The sequence below is a fragment of the Camelina sativa genome, chromosome 13, assembly GCF_000633955.1.
Source record: "Camelina sativa cultivar DH55 chromosome 13, Cs, whole genome shotgun sequence".
Classification (NCBI taxonomy): Eukaryota; Viridiplantae; Streptophyta; class Magnoliopsida; order Brassicales; family Brassicaceae; genus Camelina; species Camelina sativa.
The window spans coordinates 4,200,239-4,217,844 of NC_025697.1; the positions used below are offsets into that span (position 1 = coordinate 4,200,239).

At 38.7% G+C, this 17,606-nt stretch overlaps 3 protein-coding genes and 1 pseudogene across 7 annotated transcripts; 1 reads left to right on the forward strand and 3 right to left on the reverse strand.

The window, feature by feature from the left end:
- Positions 145-1,644, forward strand: LOC104737919 (annotated as a pseudogene).
- LOC104735058 (kinesin-like protein KIN-14A) lies at positions 1,612-10,121 on the reverse strand. 4 transcript variants are annotated; one of them, XM_010454770.2, is made up of 24 exons: positions 9,574-10,119; positions 9,262-9,385; positions 9,085-9,171; positions 8,778-8,948; positions 8,552-8,658; positions 8,262-8,393; positions 7,977-8,155; positions 7,705-7,866; positions 7,448-7,539; positions 7,175-7,326; positions 6,779-6,952; positions 6,535-6,681; positions 6,224-6,397; positions 6,038-6,106; positions 5,775-5,830; positions 5,472-5,679; positions 5,124-5,315; positions 4,841-5,032; positions 4,402-4,752; positions 3,582-3,680; positions 3,338-3,478; positions 3,087-3,245; positions 2,529-2,958; positions 1,612-1,823 (listed from the first exon to the last, which is right to left on the reverse strand). In XM_010454770.2, exons 1-23 carry the CDS (start codon positions 9,790-9,792, stop codon positions 2,530-2,532), a joined length of 3,816 nt encoding a protein of 1,271 aa, XP_010453072.1. In that variant the 5' UTR covers positions 9,793-10,119; the 3' UTR covers positions 1,612-1,823; position 2,529. The 4 variants fall into 4 exon arrangements, with proteins under 4 accessions (XP_010453072.1, XP_010453071.1, XP_019090420.1 ...); XM_010454769.2 differs by having other exon boundaries at positions 5,472-5,682; XM_019234875.1 differs by lacking the exon at positions 2,529-2,958 and adding an exon at positions 2,382-2,513 and having other exon boundaries at positions 1,616-2,253; positions 3,219-3,245; positions 5,472-5,682; positions 9,574-10,120.
- LOC104735060 (very-long-chain (3R)-3-hydroxyacyl-CoA dehydratase PASTICCINO 2) lies at positions 10,382-12,962 on the reverse strand. Its single transcript, XM_010454772.2, has 9 exons — positions 12,770-12,962; positions 12,567-12,678; positions 12,389-12,407; positions 12,197-12,285; positions 12,040-12,093; positions 11,571-11,641; positions 11,395-11,476; positions 10,764-10,860; positions 10,382-10,667 (listed from the first exon to the last, which is right to left on the reverse strand). The coding sequence occupies exons 1-9, from the start codon at positions 12,838-12,840 to the stop codon at positions 10,597-10,599; spliced, it is 666 nt and encodes a 221-aa protein (XP_010453074.1). The 5' UTR covers positions 12,841-12,962; the 3' UTR covers positions 10,382-10,596.
- LOC104735061 (mechanosensitive ion channel protein 2, chloroplastic) lies at positions 13,036-17,359 on the reverse strand. 2 transcript variants are annotated; one of them, XM_010454774.2, is made up of 14 exons: positions 17,253-17,359; positions 16,678-16,855; positions 16,529-16,588; positions 16,281-16,441; positions 15,909-16,032; positions 15,684-15,781; positions 15,448-15,561; positions 15,253-15,313; positions 14,922-15,071; positions 14,687-14,797; positions 14,433-14,600; positions 14,216-14,329; positions 14,043-14,099; positions 13,036-13,950 (listed from the first exon to the last, which is right to left on the reverse strand). In XM_010454774.2, the coding sequence occupies exons 2-14, from the start codon at positions 16,753-16,755 to the stop codon at positions 13,213-13,215; spliced, it is 2,034 nt and encodes a 677-aa protein (XP_010453076.1). In that variant the 5' UTR covers positions 16,756-16,855; positions 17,253-17,359; the 3' UTR covers positions 13,036-13,212. The 2 variants fall into 2 exon arrangements, with proteins under 2 accessions (XP_010453076.1, XP_010453075.1); XM_010454773.2 differs by having other exon boundaries at positions 16,678-16,860.

Consider the following 17,606-nt stretch of genomic DNA (forward strand, 5'->3'; position numbering starts at 1 on the left):
TTTTTTTTTTTTTTTCGATTCAATTGATTTTGTGACCTAATGGGTGTTTGTAATTGTATATAATATGCGCCTTTTAATTTGCTAAAGCATACAACTTTCTGAAAATTTGGATTAAAAATATGTGAATCATTAAACATCTAGTGAATTGCTAAACTTGGTGAAGTGTGTCACAACTCACAGGCATGGCTCTTAGATCAGTATGGAGTCCTTCATGATGGCAAAAAGCCGTACCCTGGTGCGATATCGACATGTACGTTCTCGTTTCTTCTATTGGGGTTTTACATTTTTCTAGTGTGTATAAAAACCAATTCTTTCACTGTTCATTGTTTAGGTAGGACATTGGATTCAGTGTTGACTATATTTGATATAGTCCAAATAAGTTCGCGTAATGACTGATGTAACTTTTGTTTTATTGGAGTTGCAGTAAAAAATCTTGCAACAGCAGGTGCCAAAATTGTGATCATTAGTAATTCCTCTAGACGTGCTTCAACTACAATGGAGAAGTTGAAAGGCCTTGGCTTTGATCCTTCTTTCTTCACCGGAGCTATAACAAGTGGTGAACTAACCCATCAGTCTTTGCAGAGGTTATTTACCAACAACTCCTTATTCGCAGTATAGATGCTATTTAATACTTAGTTGAACTTACTGATTAATGTATGTTGCAGGAGAGATGATCCTTGGTTTGCTGCACTAGGAAGGAGTTGCATTCACATGACTTGGAATGACCGAGGAGCAATCTCTTTAGAGGTTTACTTTTCATCTTTGTTATTTGGTTGCTTACTGATTTATCAATGAAGGTATTTGATGTAGTTTTTGTTTCAGGGTCTAGGTTTAAATGTTGTGGAGAATGTCGACGAAGCTGACTTTGTTTTAGCTCACGGCACTGAAGCCTTAGGACTTCAGGCAGTGTATCTCCAATGCCTCTCGACGAACTTGAGAAGATTTTGGAGAAATCTGCAGCTCGAGGACTCCCCATGATCGTTGCCAATCCAGATTACGTGACTGTTGAAGCAAATGTTTTTCATATCATGCCAGGTACATTTACTTACATCTCTGAAGCTATCCAATTTTGTCTTCTAATTATGATGGTATATAAAGAAGCATATAAATAATCTCTCATTCATGATTTATACAGGTACACTAGCTTCCAAGTATGAAGAACTTGGGGGAGAAGTGAAGTGGATGGGCAAACCTCATAAGGTTTGAATGTTTGACTATCTTGTTACTTTGTGTCTGTATAATGGTTTGTTGACTGTTTGTATTTTGCAGATGATCTATGAGTCTGCTATGGCAATCGCAGGAGTTGTCAATCCATCCGAGGCTATCGCAGTAGGAGATTCGCTACATCATGATATAAAGGGAGCAAATAATTCAGGAATTGAATCAATATTCATCACTGGAGGGATTCATGGTAATGAGCTTGGTCTCACTTCGTTTGATGAGGTTGCAAATCTGGACTCAGTTAAGACCCTTACGGCTAAACACAACGCAGTCCCAGCTTATGTATTATCAGCCTTTAAATGGTAGATTCCATGTACAAACCATATTATTGATTCTTGATCTACAGTTTGCCTTCATTTAACACTTACGAGTGTAATTCAGAAAACTCACTTGCTATGAATATAACTCTTATTGCTGTGTGAATGAGTAAGATACAAAATGAAGTTACATATTACACAAATGAATCTGGAGCTTAAAGGTTAGCATAAATGCGCCGAATTTGCCCAGCCAAAAACCTCACAAGAAAGAATAAATACACAAGGAATCTCCGTTGCTGGATAATATCACTGCAAGATCTCTATGCCATTTCACGACTTAAGTATCTTAATCCAGTTCACTAACAAGGTCCCTAAGAGAGGGAACCTTGATGGCCAGAGTTTTGTAGAGTCTAGAGTAGCGAGCTCTTGTGCCATCGGCTGTTTTAGCTAAAGCCAGCAAACTTAGAGCTTCGGGTAATTGCGCAAACATTTGTTTCATTTCCTCTAAGCTCATGTTTACTAGAACAGAAGGTCGTGGGACAACTCTGACAATTTCCCCTCCTTTGGGCTCTTGAACTCGTGCATCAGCCTTGATCACGAGCTCTGAGTTGGTGTTGCCCCCACATTTTATGATGAATGGGGCTGATGAACCTGTGTTGAATTGCAAAACATTCCACTGGGATACATCAGTTTCACCTGAGGATATTGATTCTAATGAGGATCTCCGGTCGTGTGATCGTTCCAGAAGATTATTGTCCTCTTGTTCAGGAATCGTCTGCAGTCAAGAGAAACAAGTTAGTTTGTTCGATATTTAATCCGGATATCATCATTATATCAGGTAGAGTTCTTTGTGTCTATGGTAGGTTCATGGAGAAACTAATTATACATGGAAAGAAAAGGTACCTCGACCAACTGGTGTGCTGTAGCAATTTCTCTTTGTGCACATGGATGATCGATATCAAGAAGAGAAGGCATTCGCTCAGTGAGTTCATCAAGGGCCTCAAGTAATGCTTTCTTCTTGCTTTTACTCAAAACATNCGACTTAAGTATCTTAATCCAGTTCACTAACAAGGTCCCTAAGAGAGGGAACCTTGATGGCCAGAGTTTTGTAGAGTCTAGAGTAGCGAGCTCTTGTGCCATCGGCTGTTTTAGCTAAAGCCAGCAAACTTAGAGCTTCGGGTAATTGCGCAAACATTTGTTTCATTTCCTCTAAGCTCATGTTTACTAGAACAGAAGGTCGTGGGACAACTCTGACAATTTCCCCTCCTTTGGGCTCTTGAACTCGTGCATCAGCCTTGATCACGAGCTCTGAGTTGGTGTTGCCCCCACATTTTATGATGAATGGGGCTGATGAACCTGTGTTGAATTGCAAAACATTCCACTGGGATACATCAGTTTCACCTGAGGATATTGATTCTAATGAGGATCTCCGGTCGTGTGATCGTTCCAGAAGATTATTGTCCTCTTGTTCAGGAATCGTCTGCAGTCAAGAGAAACAAGTTAGTTTGTTCGATATTTAATCCGGATATCATCATTATATCAGGTAGAGTTCTTTGTGTCTATGGTAGGTTCATGGAGAAACTAATTATACATGGAAAGAAAAGGTACCTCGACCAACTGGTGTGCTGTAGCAATTTCTCTTTGTGCACATGGATGATCGATATCAAGAAGAGAAGGCATTCGCTCAGTGAGTTCATCAAGGGCCTCAAGTAATGCTTTCTTCTTGCTTTTACTCAAAACATGGACAGAGGCTTGTCTTGTAATTTCCTGCAGGATGCAAATTAAGTTACTGACCAAAAATTAACCAAAAACCAAGATCAATTATGAAGCAACATGGTCTCAAATGGAGGTATAAATACCTTGACTTGCTTCAAAATGCCATCCAAAGAAATTAGAGATGCTAATCTTGAGTCTTCAGCTGCCGTTGAAGGGTTTGGAACAGGAGAACTGCCTTCTTCCAGGTTAAGCAAAGCTGCATCACTTCTCATTTGTTGTAAAATCTGGTAAAGAAAGCATAACAAAAGTCAGAGCACAAAAACGTTTTAAATTAAAAATTAAAGCAACCCAGAACTATGTCATTTATTTTCAGGCACGGTGGTGTACCTTTCTTCTTTTGTGGTCAACAGACTCAAGAGCTGATCGAAGCTTAGACACTTGACCAGCATCTTCTGCCTCTTCTGCCGCCAAGGTGCCAGCAATATCCTATAACGCGGTTCCATATTAATCCTCATTCCAAACTAATTATTCAGACTAAAACCTTTGACCTCAAAATAAACCTAGACCACAGCATCAGATACTTAAAGACATCTTTTATTTCAAACCATTGGGAATGTCTATCTGCCTATTCCACTCAAATTATCTTTTTTGACCAATGACATTGCATACCTTCATGTGCTGCATTTGAGAAGTATAGACACGTTTTGCATACTCAGACAGAAGCTGCCCGAGAGCATCTGTGTGAGGTGGCACCGCAGCCCCTAGTCCAGCCATCCACCCATCCATAATTGCCGTGGAAAGAAGCTCTAGTTGGCCACCAGTTCCTCCCGAGACATCATCTGCGGTCACGGAAAGAAACTCAAAATGTTCTGCAAGCCATAACCGAATCTGTCGCTGCAGTTCACCAGCCGGAGTGTGAACAAATAATGCAGCCAAGGCTTTGTTCCCAATAGCAAAGCTTTTGGCTTCATCTTGCATTTCCCGCAGCTTAACTCCAGTAACTTGCTGCCTCCCAGTATCCTAGATGATTACAATCAAGAGCATAAGTGTCTCTTAGGTAGACTCGNTCAGACTAAAACCTTTGACCTCAAAATAAACCTAGACCACAGCATCAGATACTTAAAGACATCTTTTATTTCAAACCATTGGGAATGTCTATCTGCCTATTCCACTCAAATTATCTTTTTTGACCAATGACATTGCATACCTTCATGTGCTGCATTTGAGAAGTATAGACACGTTTTGCATACTCAGACAGAAGCTGCCCGAGAGCATCAGTGTGAGGTGGCACCGCAGCCCCTAGTCCAGCCATCCAGCCATCCATAATTGCCGTGGAAAGAAGCTCTAGTTGGCCACCAGTTCCTCCCGAGACATCATCTGCGGTCACGGAAAGAAACTCAAAATGTTCTGCAAGCCATAACCGAATCTGTCGCTGCAGTTCACCAGCCGGAGTGTGAACAAATAATGCAGCCAAGGCTTTGTTCCCAATAGCAAAGCTTTTGGCTTCATCTTGCATTTCCCGCAGCTTCACTCCAGTAACTTGCTGCCTCCCAGTATCCTAGATGATTACAATCAAGAGCATAAGTGTCTCTTAGGTAGACTCGAGCATCTTTGAGAATTAACAGCACTTCCAAGGTAAATTTTACCTGTTCAAGTCCACGCATTCTTGATACTACAGATGCCAACTTGTTTTTCCTTTCTGGTTTTATATTTACTTTAAAGCCATGGATCTGCGTATCAAGATATCGAACTGGGGATCTACCTGGGCTGCTACCCCTGCTATTGCTTTTACTTCTACCAGTATTAGGCTTCTCAAGAAAGCACTCGACAGGAGATACCTAAATGAAGAGGATAGGTTTAATTTTTCAAGGAGAGATAAAATATCATACAGGCCAAGGCCAAAGCTACGACTCGTCTGCCTATGCTCACCCTGATAGACTGAAGCTCAGGTGATCGCGCCAGTAAGGACCTTATGTATAATATCCTAACTCGGGAAACAAGCATGGTATCCATTACTCTTCTTGGTTCCATTTTACTAATAAATGAAAAGACAGAATCTCTGATCTCAGCAAGGATTTCATGCTCTCTGGAAGCACCAGCCTTGATAACAGCTGCCAAAACCTGCAAGTCAACAATAAGAAAAATGCTTTCCAAAATAAGTTGATGATAACCTTCACTCTCCAAATAATAATACAAGGTATAATGGTGTCAATTTACATAAGTATACAACTGAACCGTCTAAAAAGATAATAAAACATTTAGATATTAACCAAGTACCAGCATTAGTAGCTTGTTTGCACCGTCAGCAATGGCAGCAAGACCTTCATATTCTTCAGGGTCAAAGTCGTTCAATGCAGCCGTCAAGTATTCTCCAGCTGGTGTGGTCTTTACTATATCAGAGCCAGATTTTACTACAGTAATTGCTCCGTCATTCTTATTTGATCTAGATGGTAAAGCAACAGCTTCTTCCGAAAATGCTTCTCCCCTACTATTTCTCTCGGAGAGAGAAAATTACATTTAGTCAATAAATTGAAAAATACAGAATAAGAACTCAAGTGTTCAAACGGATCACGAAGTCACCTGTGAACATTGGCAGGCTGATTGTTTGGTGAGGCTTTTGATGAGGGACTCAATCCCTACAACAAAAAATGAATAAGAAAGTTTTATAAATGGAGTGCAAGGAGCAAGGAATTCTCTACGTGTATAGTGTTGAACATACAGTAGCAATTAATAAAGAACAGATGTAAATTAATTTTTCTTCCAAATCTATAAGAGAGCAGTGAGGGAGATATGATATTGAAGCATGCTTCATTCAGCATAACTGCACAAGAGAAACGAACTACCTGGGTCGAAGCAGCCATTGATCTTTCTGTTAATCTGTCAAACAACTTTTCGTTTTCTTCATGCAATCTCTGCAAAAAACATTGTTCTCATCAGATAAATGAACTAGTGCACATATCAACGCTTCAACCAGAGGGAAAAAAAACTCCACCAATCAGAATATGTTCAAGAGTAAGACAAAGCAGAACCTCAATTAGTGCATCACGTTTTTTCAGTTCGTCCTCAAGTTTCTTGGTAACAGAAGAATCAGTTGTGGTGTCAGCTGCTTTTGGTATTGAAGAAGATTGTAAGGCATCTCCTGTTCTTGTTGCGTTGGATTTGACGGCTTCACCTACTTGTGATTCCAAGTCTATAATTTTGGCCTGAATCAAAATCAAATAAGATAAAGGAGAATGATATGATTACCATGTGCAGAGAAGTCAACAAATCCAAAAATCAATTGCCTTGCATAGATCTTAAACTTCAGAGAGTAGCTACTTCCTATTCGTGGAGCACCAACCTGGAGATTTTGAATGGTGGAATCTTGTTGTTGCATTTGCAGCTTCTGTTCCTGATCCAACTGTAAAAATTGAGCTATTTGATTTCTTAACTGAGAATTCTGCTCCTTCTCTAGTCTATGTTTGTCTACAAGCATAGTATTCTCTGACTGCATCAAGTACAAGACGGATAATGAGCAACAAACAAAAAGGTTATAAAGAATTGTAGAAAAGTCAAACAAGAAGAACCCAGGTGAAGCTGATAACCTTCAAATCTGATTGCAATGTAAATGAAACTTTCCACGCCCTCTGCACTTCACTGTAGAGCAATACACACTGGTCATTTGCATCTTTAAGTGCTTGTTTTAAGCCCACAACCTCTTGTTTCAGATTCTGATTTTCTCTCTCTTTCTCCAACAGCTCCTTCCGAGCATCACTTGCCTGCAGGACAAAAGGTTATCTATGTTGTAGCAAAAAGCATCTCTTGAAACAGGACAAACTAGCTCAGTCTGATTTTATACTGTGTTCTGTTCTCTAGAAATTGGGATGATCTAGAAAAGGGAGAGATAAATCGAACAGATCAATCAAGCCAAATCCTGAACTACACCATCTGACATCTGTATTCTCGTTTCTTAATTGTTTATCTTTTTCACATTCACTTACCACATCTCTCCATTTCTTGATTGTATCTCGATTTCCAAGACTTGGTATAATATTCCTAGCTCTAGCAGCATAACTGAGAGATGCTATTGTTTCAGACAAGTTTTGTGCACTCGGACAGATGTTAACAATCATCAACGTTTTGGAGCTTCCCCCTACACATCAGGATATTGCATCTCAGTTACAAAAAATTGTGGCAAAACCCTTAAAAAATAAAAAAAATTGAGGGTGAAATAAGAGGATAAGATGCATATATTGAAAAGAAGAAAATTTTACCTAGCGAATCTGCAAGTATTCTTGTAAGCATTGAATTCTCATAGGAAATTGAATCCTTTTCTGACGTCAATGAGGATAAAACATCTCCCAACCTATAGAACCAGAGATATACGCAGTAAGTTAACAGAATAAATTATTGCGTTGAAGCCTACACATGGAAAACTTTGTCAGACCTTTACATGATAAAGATGCAGAAGTGAATATAGCTTACTGGTAAAGAGGAGTGAATAAAAGAGAGAAATAATAATCTGACATACGTTGAAATCGAATTCATGACATGCAACAGATCAGTGACATGGTCTCCACTGTCATCTTCCACGGTTAAACCTTCACTTCCAGCCATGTCAACTAGAGAAAGCTTACTATATATGTTTTCTCCAGTAATCGTGTTACTATAGTATATGTGTATTGTGACAATCCTGCCAAGAGAGAAGCCATCCATTAAAGACATGTGAATAGAGAACCTAAGCAGAGAATTATCTCAATATAACAAAAAGAGGAACATTTCCATGAACAAAATAAAACATACAGATGGGTCACGTTAAATTTTGATTTATCATTGCCCCGGTTCTGAAATGCAGATTTCAAGACTCTTAAGAACTCCAGAGGATTATCAACTTTTTCCTGTCTGAGCTCTATAACAGATTCGTCTAAACCCATGGTTATCTTCGGCAAGTTGCTCTCACTGTCCAAAAGTAGATCTCTGATCTGAAAATTAAAGTTGCTGAATTAGAAGTTTCAGATTTCGTTACAGAACCATCTTGCAATATAATATAGGCCAAAAGTATTAATACTCCGGACACAACTGGAGCACCTGTTCATTATAAATCTCAAACACTGAAAGAGAGAAACTGAATCGAGATGTGGAAGTTGAATCAGAATTGGCTAGGTCGAAAAGTTCCTCAAAACAACGTGCATATAGACCACGGTCGTGATTTGAACCTTCCTGCGAAACAACAGTCAATAAAATTGATTCAACGAAGAGCCAAAGGGAGACAACAAATCACTGTGAAAATAGACAGTAACAGAATTTCATTGATACTGGTGCTCAACAATATGTGACATATTTGTAAACTTTTAGAGGAAAGGGAAAAGAATGGTAACCAGGGTGTATGTTTTCCCTGCACAAGTTTGTCCGTAGGCAAACATGGAGACGTTAGATCCATCCAGCGCAGATTGAACAAAAGGTTGGACATCGCTGAACAGGGCAGCTAAGGAAAAATTACAGTATAAGTACAGAGATCGCATTGTTGCAGCTTTTGTAGATTGAAACCAGAAACAGCTCAAGACAAAAGGAGAGACTACATTTACAACGAACTATGGTACTCACCTTGTCCAACATGAGGTCCATAAACTCGGTCAAACTCAAAGTCCTTCTTGGGGTTGGACAGAGTATCATCATTAGTGTTTACACATATGGTGCAATCCCCAGGGAACTCTATAATAGAAGGACCTTCATCCTCAAGCAATGGCCTTGCACGGCAAAATACCTTTATATTCCCTGAATTACGAAAAATAACTCCACATTAATCAACAGGCGGCAGAGAACTATCAAGAACATCTGTGAACCTATCTATACCAAAAGATAGATTATAAATTTAGAAAGACTGATGACATTGGATAAGGAAGCTTGGTACCTTTGGCTGTTAACAAGTCATTGAACAGTCTTTTCTTCTCATTGATAAGTGGAGATATCCTAGCCTCAGTCTCAAGGGCAAATTGATCTGTGGTGGTTCATGTAGATAAATAAATACAACACATAGACTTGAAACAAACCTCGTGGTGTAAAACAAAGGGTGAAACACAAAACTTACCCAATTTACGACTTTTCTCAGCGAGAACACCTAAATAACGGGTAACCCTGTCAAGCTTTGCATTAGAATACTCCTGCAGATCAGTAGCTTCTTGTCTCAACTCCAAGTAATCTTCTTTCGCAAGCTGTTCAACCAAGTCACATACTTTTCTTAACAACACTAAATCTTCCATCAAATCCCACAAATATATGATGATATAACATCTAGAGACTCAACTTACACTTACGAGAAATAAAAAGAAGCTAATTAAACTCAAAACCCAATCCAAGTATACTATGGAGTGAAAAAAAGGAAGTGACAAATGTAAATCACCTTAACTTTATCCTTTAATCCGTTAACCTTAGAGGCAAGCGCTTGCTTAGGCGGAAGGGAAGGGGTGGAAATCGAGTTCCTCCGAAGCAGCGGACCAGTCGAACGGTGACCGCCGGCATCCAATAACGAAGCATTAGAAGAAGAAGACTTCCTGGGTTCGAACCCACTCACCTCCCAGTTCCACCTATTATTGTTGGTTTTATTCCTTTGATCCCCCATTTCATCCAAACAAAAAAAAAAAAAAACTCACCAAACAATTAAAAGCAGCTGCTTTTTGAAATTGGAAGCGGAAGAAGAATTCAAAAGTTTTTGAAAATTATTTTTTCTAGATTTTGATTTTGGCTTCTCTCACTTCGGATTTTTTTTTTTATTTTTCCCTCGGGTCTGGTTAGTATACAAAAACATTCCAAAAAAAGAAAAAAAAAAAAAAATGAAAGGCGGAGAAGGTCCCTTTTGATGAACTTCATACGACGTCGTCCACTGTGAGAGAAAAAGAAAAATTCAATTTTTTTTTAAATTCGAGAAAAATTGAATAACGCCGATGATGCCTTTTGAGACACAAATATTTTGTGATCTGCGTTACTTCACGACGCCTTATCGTGTTCGTTTTCGTTGATATATAAATCTCACTACCAAACAACTACGTTGACTTTTCTTATATGTTAATGTTTTTGGATAAAGTAGATTTTATAATTTCAGTTAATCACATAATTCTAATTTCTATCTTTTGAAAAAAATAGCTAACTTATTAAACTTTTTCATTTATTCTGTGTCACGAATGCTACTACTATGTACCAAGAGTGAGAACTAGGAACAATAATTTTTTCGTTTTAATTTAGAAACCACATTACACTTGTCACTTAATAGCATCCTGCATAAGTTCGAGTAATCGCGGAGGAAGTAAAACGCTCAAACAAACCCTTGAATGCTAAAACAAAAGACGAGTTAGAGTAGTACATGAAAGAACAAGACAAGAAGAGAAAGCAGCTGATGAGCTTTTCGGTCTCTTCTAAAGCGCGCTTTTCATTCCCTCTTGGATTTCGAGAGAGCTCTTTTTCGCTGACCAAGCATGTACCTGTACATGTGTGGACTACCTGCAACAGCCAAACTACATTATTAGTTGTGGGATCACAACTGATACAGAGGTTCATGTCATATATTCTTTATAAAAACGTCATATGGGTTTGTGCCTGGGACATATATTGCAAGGACAACTATTGCTGCATAGAAGTAGTCGAATGAGAAGTTCAGTGTGTTAGGCATCCTAACGCTGTACATCTCCGATGTCTGCAGAAAAAGAAGAAGAAGCAAAAGAAACCATTCAGGAATCAACCATATATACATACTCTCCCCTGTTCCCAGTGAAATAGAATCCGAAACTTGTAACTCGGCATCAAAGTCAAACTTTTAAGCTTATCTATGGAGGATCTTACAGTGAAGTATTTCAAGTCAACAAACAGTTCCTGTATACTTAAATCTGAGGGAAATGGCTTTAACAGTTCCATGTCTACTCTAAGAGCTTTAAATTCTAACACACAAATGGGTGTAACGACATGTAATAGGTCATGTTCACAATGACGGATGGAAGGATTCTGGCTACCACCCTCACCAATTTAACCTAACTAACTCAATACTTGGTTCTATATAATCTTATACAAGACACAAGCGACACTACCCATGGGAAAAAGTGGATTAAGTGATGATCGAAGAAACCTAGCATATACTAAGGAAACATCTAACAAGGCCTCAATGGTTCAAATTGGTATATTGTGAAGAAAAGGTTTTTCCTCTTTTCTAAGAATTGACATGAGCGCCTGTTACCTTGATGTGAGGTAAGGCAAGGTAGATAAGACCAACTTCACTGGTGATACCGGTAGGGTATAGCAACAAAAAGCTGCTGTATCTGAAAAGATTAACGAGAGAAAAATAAATGAGACGAGACTTTCAGATTCATCTATCTTTCAATGTGTATTATATATTGCACATGAATGGAATACCTGAGCCACAAGTGCCATGAAGGAGCAAAGCCTAGGGCTTCCTTAAAGCCAAAAAAGGAGTAGCGAATAATCTGCAATAGTAAGCAAATTTGAAACTTTTAGGCGCCTCTGAGTGAAGTTTTCAATCAAACATATGAACTAAAGCACGTGATCCTAAAAAAAATTTACTAGGATAAGATTTCAACCAAAATGGAGTAAAAAGTAAGAAAGGATCTTTAAGGTCTAAATGTTATTTCAAAGAGTCATATGTAAGTCAAAATATTGTCTGCCAGACATAATAACAGCGAATCTCTTGGTCTGTACTTCAACAAAACATGTGACAGGTAACTTCCAAAGCATCAGGAAGAGAAGCAAGCAACGTTTTAGACATATCAGATTCCAGACATACAATGAAACTGGTAAATATCTATTACTAAGAGTTATATTCAATGGTTCTAACAAAGTCAGAACGAAGACTAGAATTAATCACCTCTGTGATGGACCAGCTTATAACCAGTGACGTGACCAAAAAATGAGATCGGACCTGAAATTTAAAAGTAACAAAAATCAAACGATCAAATCATGAAAACTGCAACAATGAAGAAGAAATTAATAAACTCGTAATGCTGGTAACTCTCTAAGTTAACCTCTGGGAAACTGTAAAGGATGCCCCAAGTGAGAAATAGCCTTGAACCTATCTGTGGCAGAGTTGCAGAAACAGGAGATCTGACCAAACCTATTCGAGTTTAGAGACACAACAGAACAAAAATCAAGCAATGGTCTTGAAATGTTTTTAATCAAGATGGGGTAGTGCAAGTTTAAAGGATCAGATCACTCACCAACTAATCCATGAAGAATCTGCTCCAAACCCGGAAAATTCCAATAAATCCAGATTTGAATCAAGTAAAATCAAGCAGAGGAACAAAACAATCAGTTGCAGCAATTGTACACTAAAACATTCGCATTCTCTTAAAAAAAAAAAAAAAAACACTGATTGGGTAGTCAGGGGATTCGAACCTCGAGAACGGCAGCAGTCTGAGCAAGCTGGAGAGGCTTCTCAATGGCGTCATAGACATTTTCATATCCCGTTTCCGTCAAAGTTTTTACCGCAAAGTACAAAACTTGAGCCCTAAAACCCAAAATGTCACCAAAATTTAAAAAAAAAAAAAAAAAAAACAGCAAGAGAGTGAATAAGAATGGAGTCGAGGAGTTGGACTTGCCATCCAGCAAAGACGATCCAGTTATAGAGAGTGAGGTAAACACGCCTGACCACGGATAGAAAGCCCGCCATGGAAAGTTACTAATCGATAATTTTTGGCTGAGGGAGGAAAGAAAAGAAGAGTACAGTAGGGCTTTTATGGCGGAGTGATCGGAGGAGGAGGAGCATTTATGATTTTAATGTACATCATCAATAGGAGGGAGAGAGACAGGTAAGCTACTTCTCAACCGTCTTCTTCGGATATTTATTAATTTAAAACCCCATAACTTCACCCAACTCTCACGAAACGACCCCTATATTTAATTACATAGCCATATCAACCCCACAACTTCCACAATTGTGGGAGCCTGGGAGGGAAATCATTAAAATTCACATTAATTTCAATCATAAATTACATCAAAGAGTGTTAAAAAAAAAATAGCCAACACTTTGATTGAATTCATCTCACTGCTCGCTCGAAGCATCCGAGCTTGGTTGAGATTGGCCATCTTTCTGTTCCTTATCTGCCACCAATGGTCCGTTTCCACCAGATCTGCGAGCACCAGTGAGTTCTTTAGTATCTGTTTCCACGGAAGAAGGATGTATCTCTTCTTCGATTGGAAGTGTTCTCTTTGAGCCCTCTAGTGCAACTCCCAGTACTATATTCTCTTCCAAAGCTGATATAGAAGCTGACGATGTCGAACCATCTGTTTCATCGGTCTTTGGTGACTTTATTGTGCTCCCACTTCTCTTGGCCTTTGCTTTCTCAGCTCCTGCTGTTTCTGTATCCTTTGGGGTGGTCGCCGGTTTAGAGACCACTTTGATACCTGGCTTTGCTACTGGTTCATCAGGTACTTTGTTGGTATCGGAAAACGGAGATTCTCCGACTTTTGCATTCTCCTTTGTGTCAGGAGGAGACGTTTCTTTTGACTTTGGACTCGAACCCTTATTTTCTTGCTCTGCGGTTGGTTTTGATGCACGGTTTTGAGATTTTGATTTGTCTTCTCCATTGATTTTGTAAGAGGGTTCGATTAGCATCAAAGGACGCCGAGAACCAACACCACCAGGTCCGTACATCGATTCCCCAAATGGCGCATTTTCCACGTCAGCTTCTGTGTACATCTTACGGATCGTACGAATTGGTGTAGCTAGACGTGCTCGATGGTGGCTTATGACTCTTAGAAGGTCCAACAATATAGCTTCCTGTTTCACCAATACAAGGAAACAAAGGCAATAAAGTCAATGGTTCCTGTGAACCTTGGGTAGATGATAAGATAAATAGACTTCAAGTTTACCTTAACACCCAAGTATTCTTCGTGATGACACGTCTTCACAAAGCAGGAGATCAGTATCTGTAAAGTAAAAACGAGAACCAGATGTAAGAAACAAGGCCGTCGAATGTTTCATGAAATATCTGATCATTACTTCAAGATGGGTGCAAAAGAAGAGATAGGTATTGAAGTCTAACCGAGAGGGCCTGGTTTTCTGGAATGACATTCTCCAAGAATACCCTTCTATGTAACCTCTGCTGCTCAACCATAGGATTCTTGGCCAATACTTTCCTCATGTCAGCTACAATGTTCTGTTTGGCGAAATTCAGAACAAGAATCAGCTAAAAGAACTCCATGATTGGCACTTCAAACTGTTTAAGGATTTAACGACCATATACGAATTAGAAAACGCACATTTATTTTGTTGACATCCAAGTGACTAATTGCTAGGTGAGTTTTGATACGCCAATGAGTTTTCTGAGTAAGATTTCTCACGACATTGACTGTGAACTTATGGTTCGGGATGTGGATTGCCTCACGGTCTTCACCTCTTATGATTGTTGGTGACCACCAACCAACATGCTGTAAATGCATTGCAACAAGCATTTCCGAAAGTTAGCTAGGAAAAAACAGTCATAATATCTAAGCTCAGAGATTCTAATACTAACCTCCACAGTACCAGAAACTTCATAACCTTCTATCTTTGTTTGAATCCACTCATTCAAAACAAATGGCCGGGTTGCATGAATCATAACACTTGAAAGAAAGTTTGTCAAAATCTGGAACAAAAACAAAACTCAGTTTCTATGAAATATCTTCTGCATGAATAGGGAAAGGAACCTTCCAAAGCGAACAGTGAATATTCTGAAGAACCCAGTAATCAAAATGAGAGTCAGGTTTCACCTCACGGCCAGCAAGAGTAATCAAAACTGTCCCAAGACCTCCAGCAGTGAGCCATTTTTGTGTAGAGAAACCCAGCAACTCCATAAAAAGTGATACCGCAGCAACCCATACAGCAGAATACACTGCTTTTCCAGCAAATTGAAATCCCATCTGTACACAGGGGAAAATTAGTAAAACAAATAGAGAAGCCAATTAAATTTTTCGATAGAGATTTCTGATCTTGCTTGCAGTAACACAAAGCTCAGACATGCAAGATACCAAACATCTTAAGAATAATAACTCTATAGAAAAGGTTATAAAAATATTTTTTTAAGAGTGTTACTTTACATACATTTCTTGTATCGCTCGGATTACTGGTTTCTATGAAGAGCTTTTGTGTTTGTTGGATAAGACTGCATGGGAACATCTAACCAGAATCAGAAGTCATGAGATGCCCACATAACAATTTCACGTGATAGAAGCCACTAAAATACGGAAACATAAGATGAAGACATAGTATTGTATTTAAAGAAGACAGTCCGCTTACCTGGATATGCAGTAAGCAAATGCAAGAACCGTCGATAGTGACCTCACAAAATTCAAAAGTCGATCCTTCACAATTTTGCTAGCTTCTGTAGGAAGGACAATGGGATCTAATGCCCTATATAAGGAATAGTCACCATCGGTCAATTATCTCAACAAAGCACTTCAGATAAGGATAACACGAAAATATGTCAACAATTTAACTTCACAGAGTCCCAAAGAACTACTTGATAGATATACCTGCAGATGAATAGAGCTCCTAACCATAGTAGAAGAGGTTGAACATACGACGTCATAACATAATACGTACCACTTTTCTTCCAACCGTTATCATTCTTCTACAGTGTTTCAAAAGTAAAGATTCAGAATATCATATACAAAAGATACCACATTGCTTTGCCAACACAGAAATGAAAACATTAAACACAAAAAAAAGTGCATATAAACTTGAATGGCTGCACCTACATTGAGTAGTAGGTTTCTTCCTTGACGAACAACAGGCACTAAACCCCACAGGGAGAAAACAAGAAGAGCAACAGCTGGAACCAACTTATAAACAAAAGGGAATTGTTGTATCAACCCCTGTGACCTGCAAACCATGGAGTGAAACTATTTACAAAGTGTATTAAAAGGAACAAGAGAAATTAACAGAAACATATATGCACCCCTTCAGATTTCCTCACAAAAAAATTTCAAACTTACTAAGGGGAACCTATTATAATTTCACAATCTATTATAATTTCACAATCTATTATAGATCAACTAAAGAGAAACTATTATAATTTCACAATCTTCCAAGGTAATCATTCTGCATGTGATGATAACAAGAAGTCTTACTTTGCTAGCACCACAGAGACAGCTTTAACAGCAGGTTCAATTGCGTTGCTGCCTACAGAAAAGGAATGACACCGAAAAGCGGTGGTTCTTGATGGCACCGAACAAATAGGCCTACGAAGGTAATCCGAGAGTAGAATATTGTTGAAACCATGTTGGCCCAACTGTATACAGAAAAGTAATACGTTACTACATATCAGCAAACCAAAAATTTGACTGACTGAGAAAGTAAGTTTTCTTGAACAATTTACCGGAACAACTAATGAGAGAGGAGCCTTTGATATATGCATCCTCCTTTGATATATGGCACTCTAAAGAACAAGCAAATATTTAGAAAGAGAGAAAGGAAGAAAAAAATTAAAAGAAAAGGACTCCAGGGCTAAGAATGGAAGAAACATACATATTCTGGCTTATAGCACCCTTGGTTTCTGCAAAGTCCCATACCATGAGACAACTGCAACGTACCATAAAGGGCCATAGTCTGAGTAAAGTGAATGTGTTAGCCAGCGGCGTTAGGTAGCACCGATCATAAGCCTTGCAGCATAACAGAAAGAAATCAATGAATGCCCACACGAACCCTGCACTATAGAAATGAAGGACACCAAATTTAAACACATATGTAGAAAATCACAGTTCCAGTAAGTACAGCTATGGCAGATAGAAAGACCCTTAACAATATTAAAAAAACTGCAAATGAACTGAGAACAAACTAGAGCCTATGATAACACAAGACAATCCAACTCCATCAGCCTGTCATATTTTATTCATTACCAGAAACCTATAATCCCAACATGAACAACTAACTCAAATTAAAGCAGCCACTCTCATCTCGAGGAAACATCCAAAATCAGAAATTACAGACCTAGATTCCTCAAAATCACAGACTAAAGGCATAAAATCCAAAATCGGAGTTTTACAATCAAAATTATTAGGTAAAGAAACAAGAACATAGCGAGAAACGCAAGGAAAACTTACCCTAGAATCAAAGAAAATCGAAGGAAGCAATCAAAAATTTAGGGTTTCAAGGAGCTTCTTCTTCGAAGAAGACGGGACAAAGGGGGATTCGCGATTCGCAGACAAAAAAAAAAAAAAAAAGAATACGGGGCCGTTTCGTGATGAGCAACGTTCCGGGTAAAGTGGAAAGTGGTCAACAAATTGCCACGTGGTTTGACACGTCAGATTCGTCTGGCGAATAGATTCGTATATAAATGATGCTTCAGCATATATTAAATCATCCTCTCATATTATATACTTGAGTTGAGAGAATAACACCTTCCTATTTAATTTTAACTTTACGACCCATATCATATAGTTCATGTTGATTATGTT

What these genes read in the sequence shown, in the direction of transcription:
- LOC104735058 (XM_010454769.2), bottom strand. Translation starts at nt 9,792, where the DNA reads ATGGGGGATCAAAGGAATAAAACCAACAATAATAGGTGGAACTGGGAG. An exon ending in TGAGAAAAGTCGTAAATTGG is followed by an intron (nt 9,172 to 9,261) that starts GTAAGTTTTGTG and finishes GAACCACCACAG; the next exon opens with ATCAATTTGCCCTTGAGACT. An exon ending in TCAAGAAATGGAGAGATGTG is followed by an intron (nt 6,953 to 7,174) that starts GTAAGTGAATGT and finishes TTTGTCCTGCAG; the next exon opens with GCAAGTGATGCTCGGAAGGA.
- LOC104735060 (XM_010454772.2), bottom strand. Translation starts at nt 12,840, where the DNA reads ATGGCGGGCTTTCTATCCGTGGTCAGGCGTGTTTACCTCACTCTCTAT. An exon ending in TGGATCGTCTTTGCTGGATG is followed by an intron (nt 12,679 to 12,769) that starts GCAAGTCCAACT and finishes TTTGGGTTTTAG; the next exon opens with GGCTCAAGTTTTGTACTTTG. An exon ending in CCTTGCAATATATGTCCCAG is followed by an intron (nt 10,668 to 10,763) that starts GCACAAACCCAT and finishes TGGCTGTTGCAG; the next exon opens with GTAGTCCACACATGTACAGG.
- LOC104735061 (XM_010454774.2), bottom strand. Translation starts at nt 16,755, where the DNA reads ATGGCCCTTTATGGTACGTTGCAGTTGTCTCATGGTATGGGACTTTGC. An exon ending in ATCCGAGCGATACAAGAAAT is followed by an intron (nt 15,072 to 15,252) that starts GTATGTAAAGTA and finishes CCCTGTGTACAG; the next exon opens with ATGGGATTTCAATTTGCTGG. An exon ending in TGGATGTCAACAAAATAAAT is followed by an intron (nt 14,330 to 14,432) that starts GTGCGTTTTCTA and finishes TTCGCCAAACAG; the next exon opens with AACATTGTAGCTGACATGAG.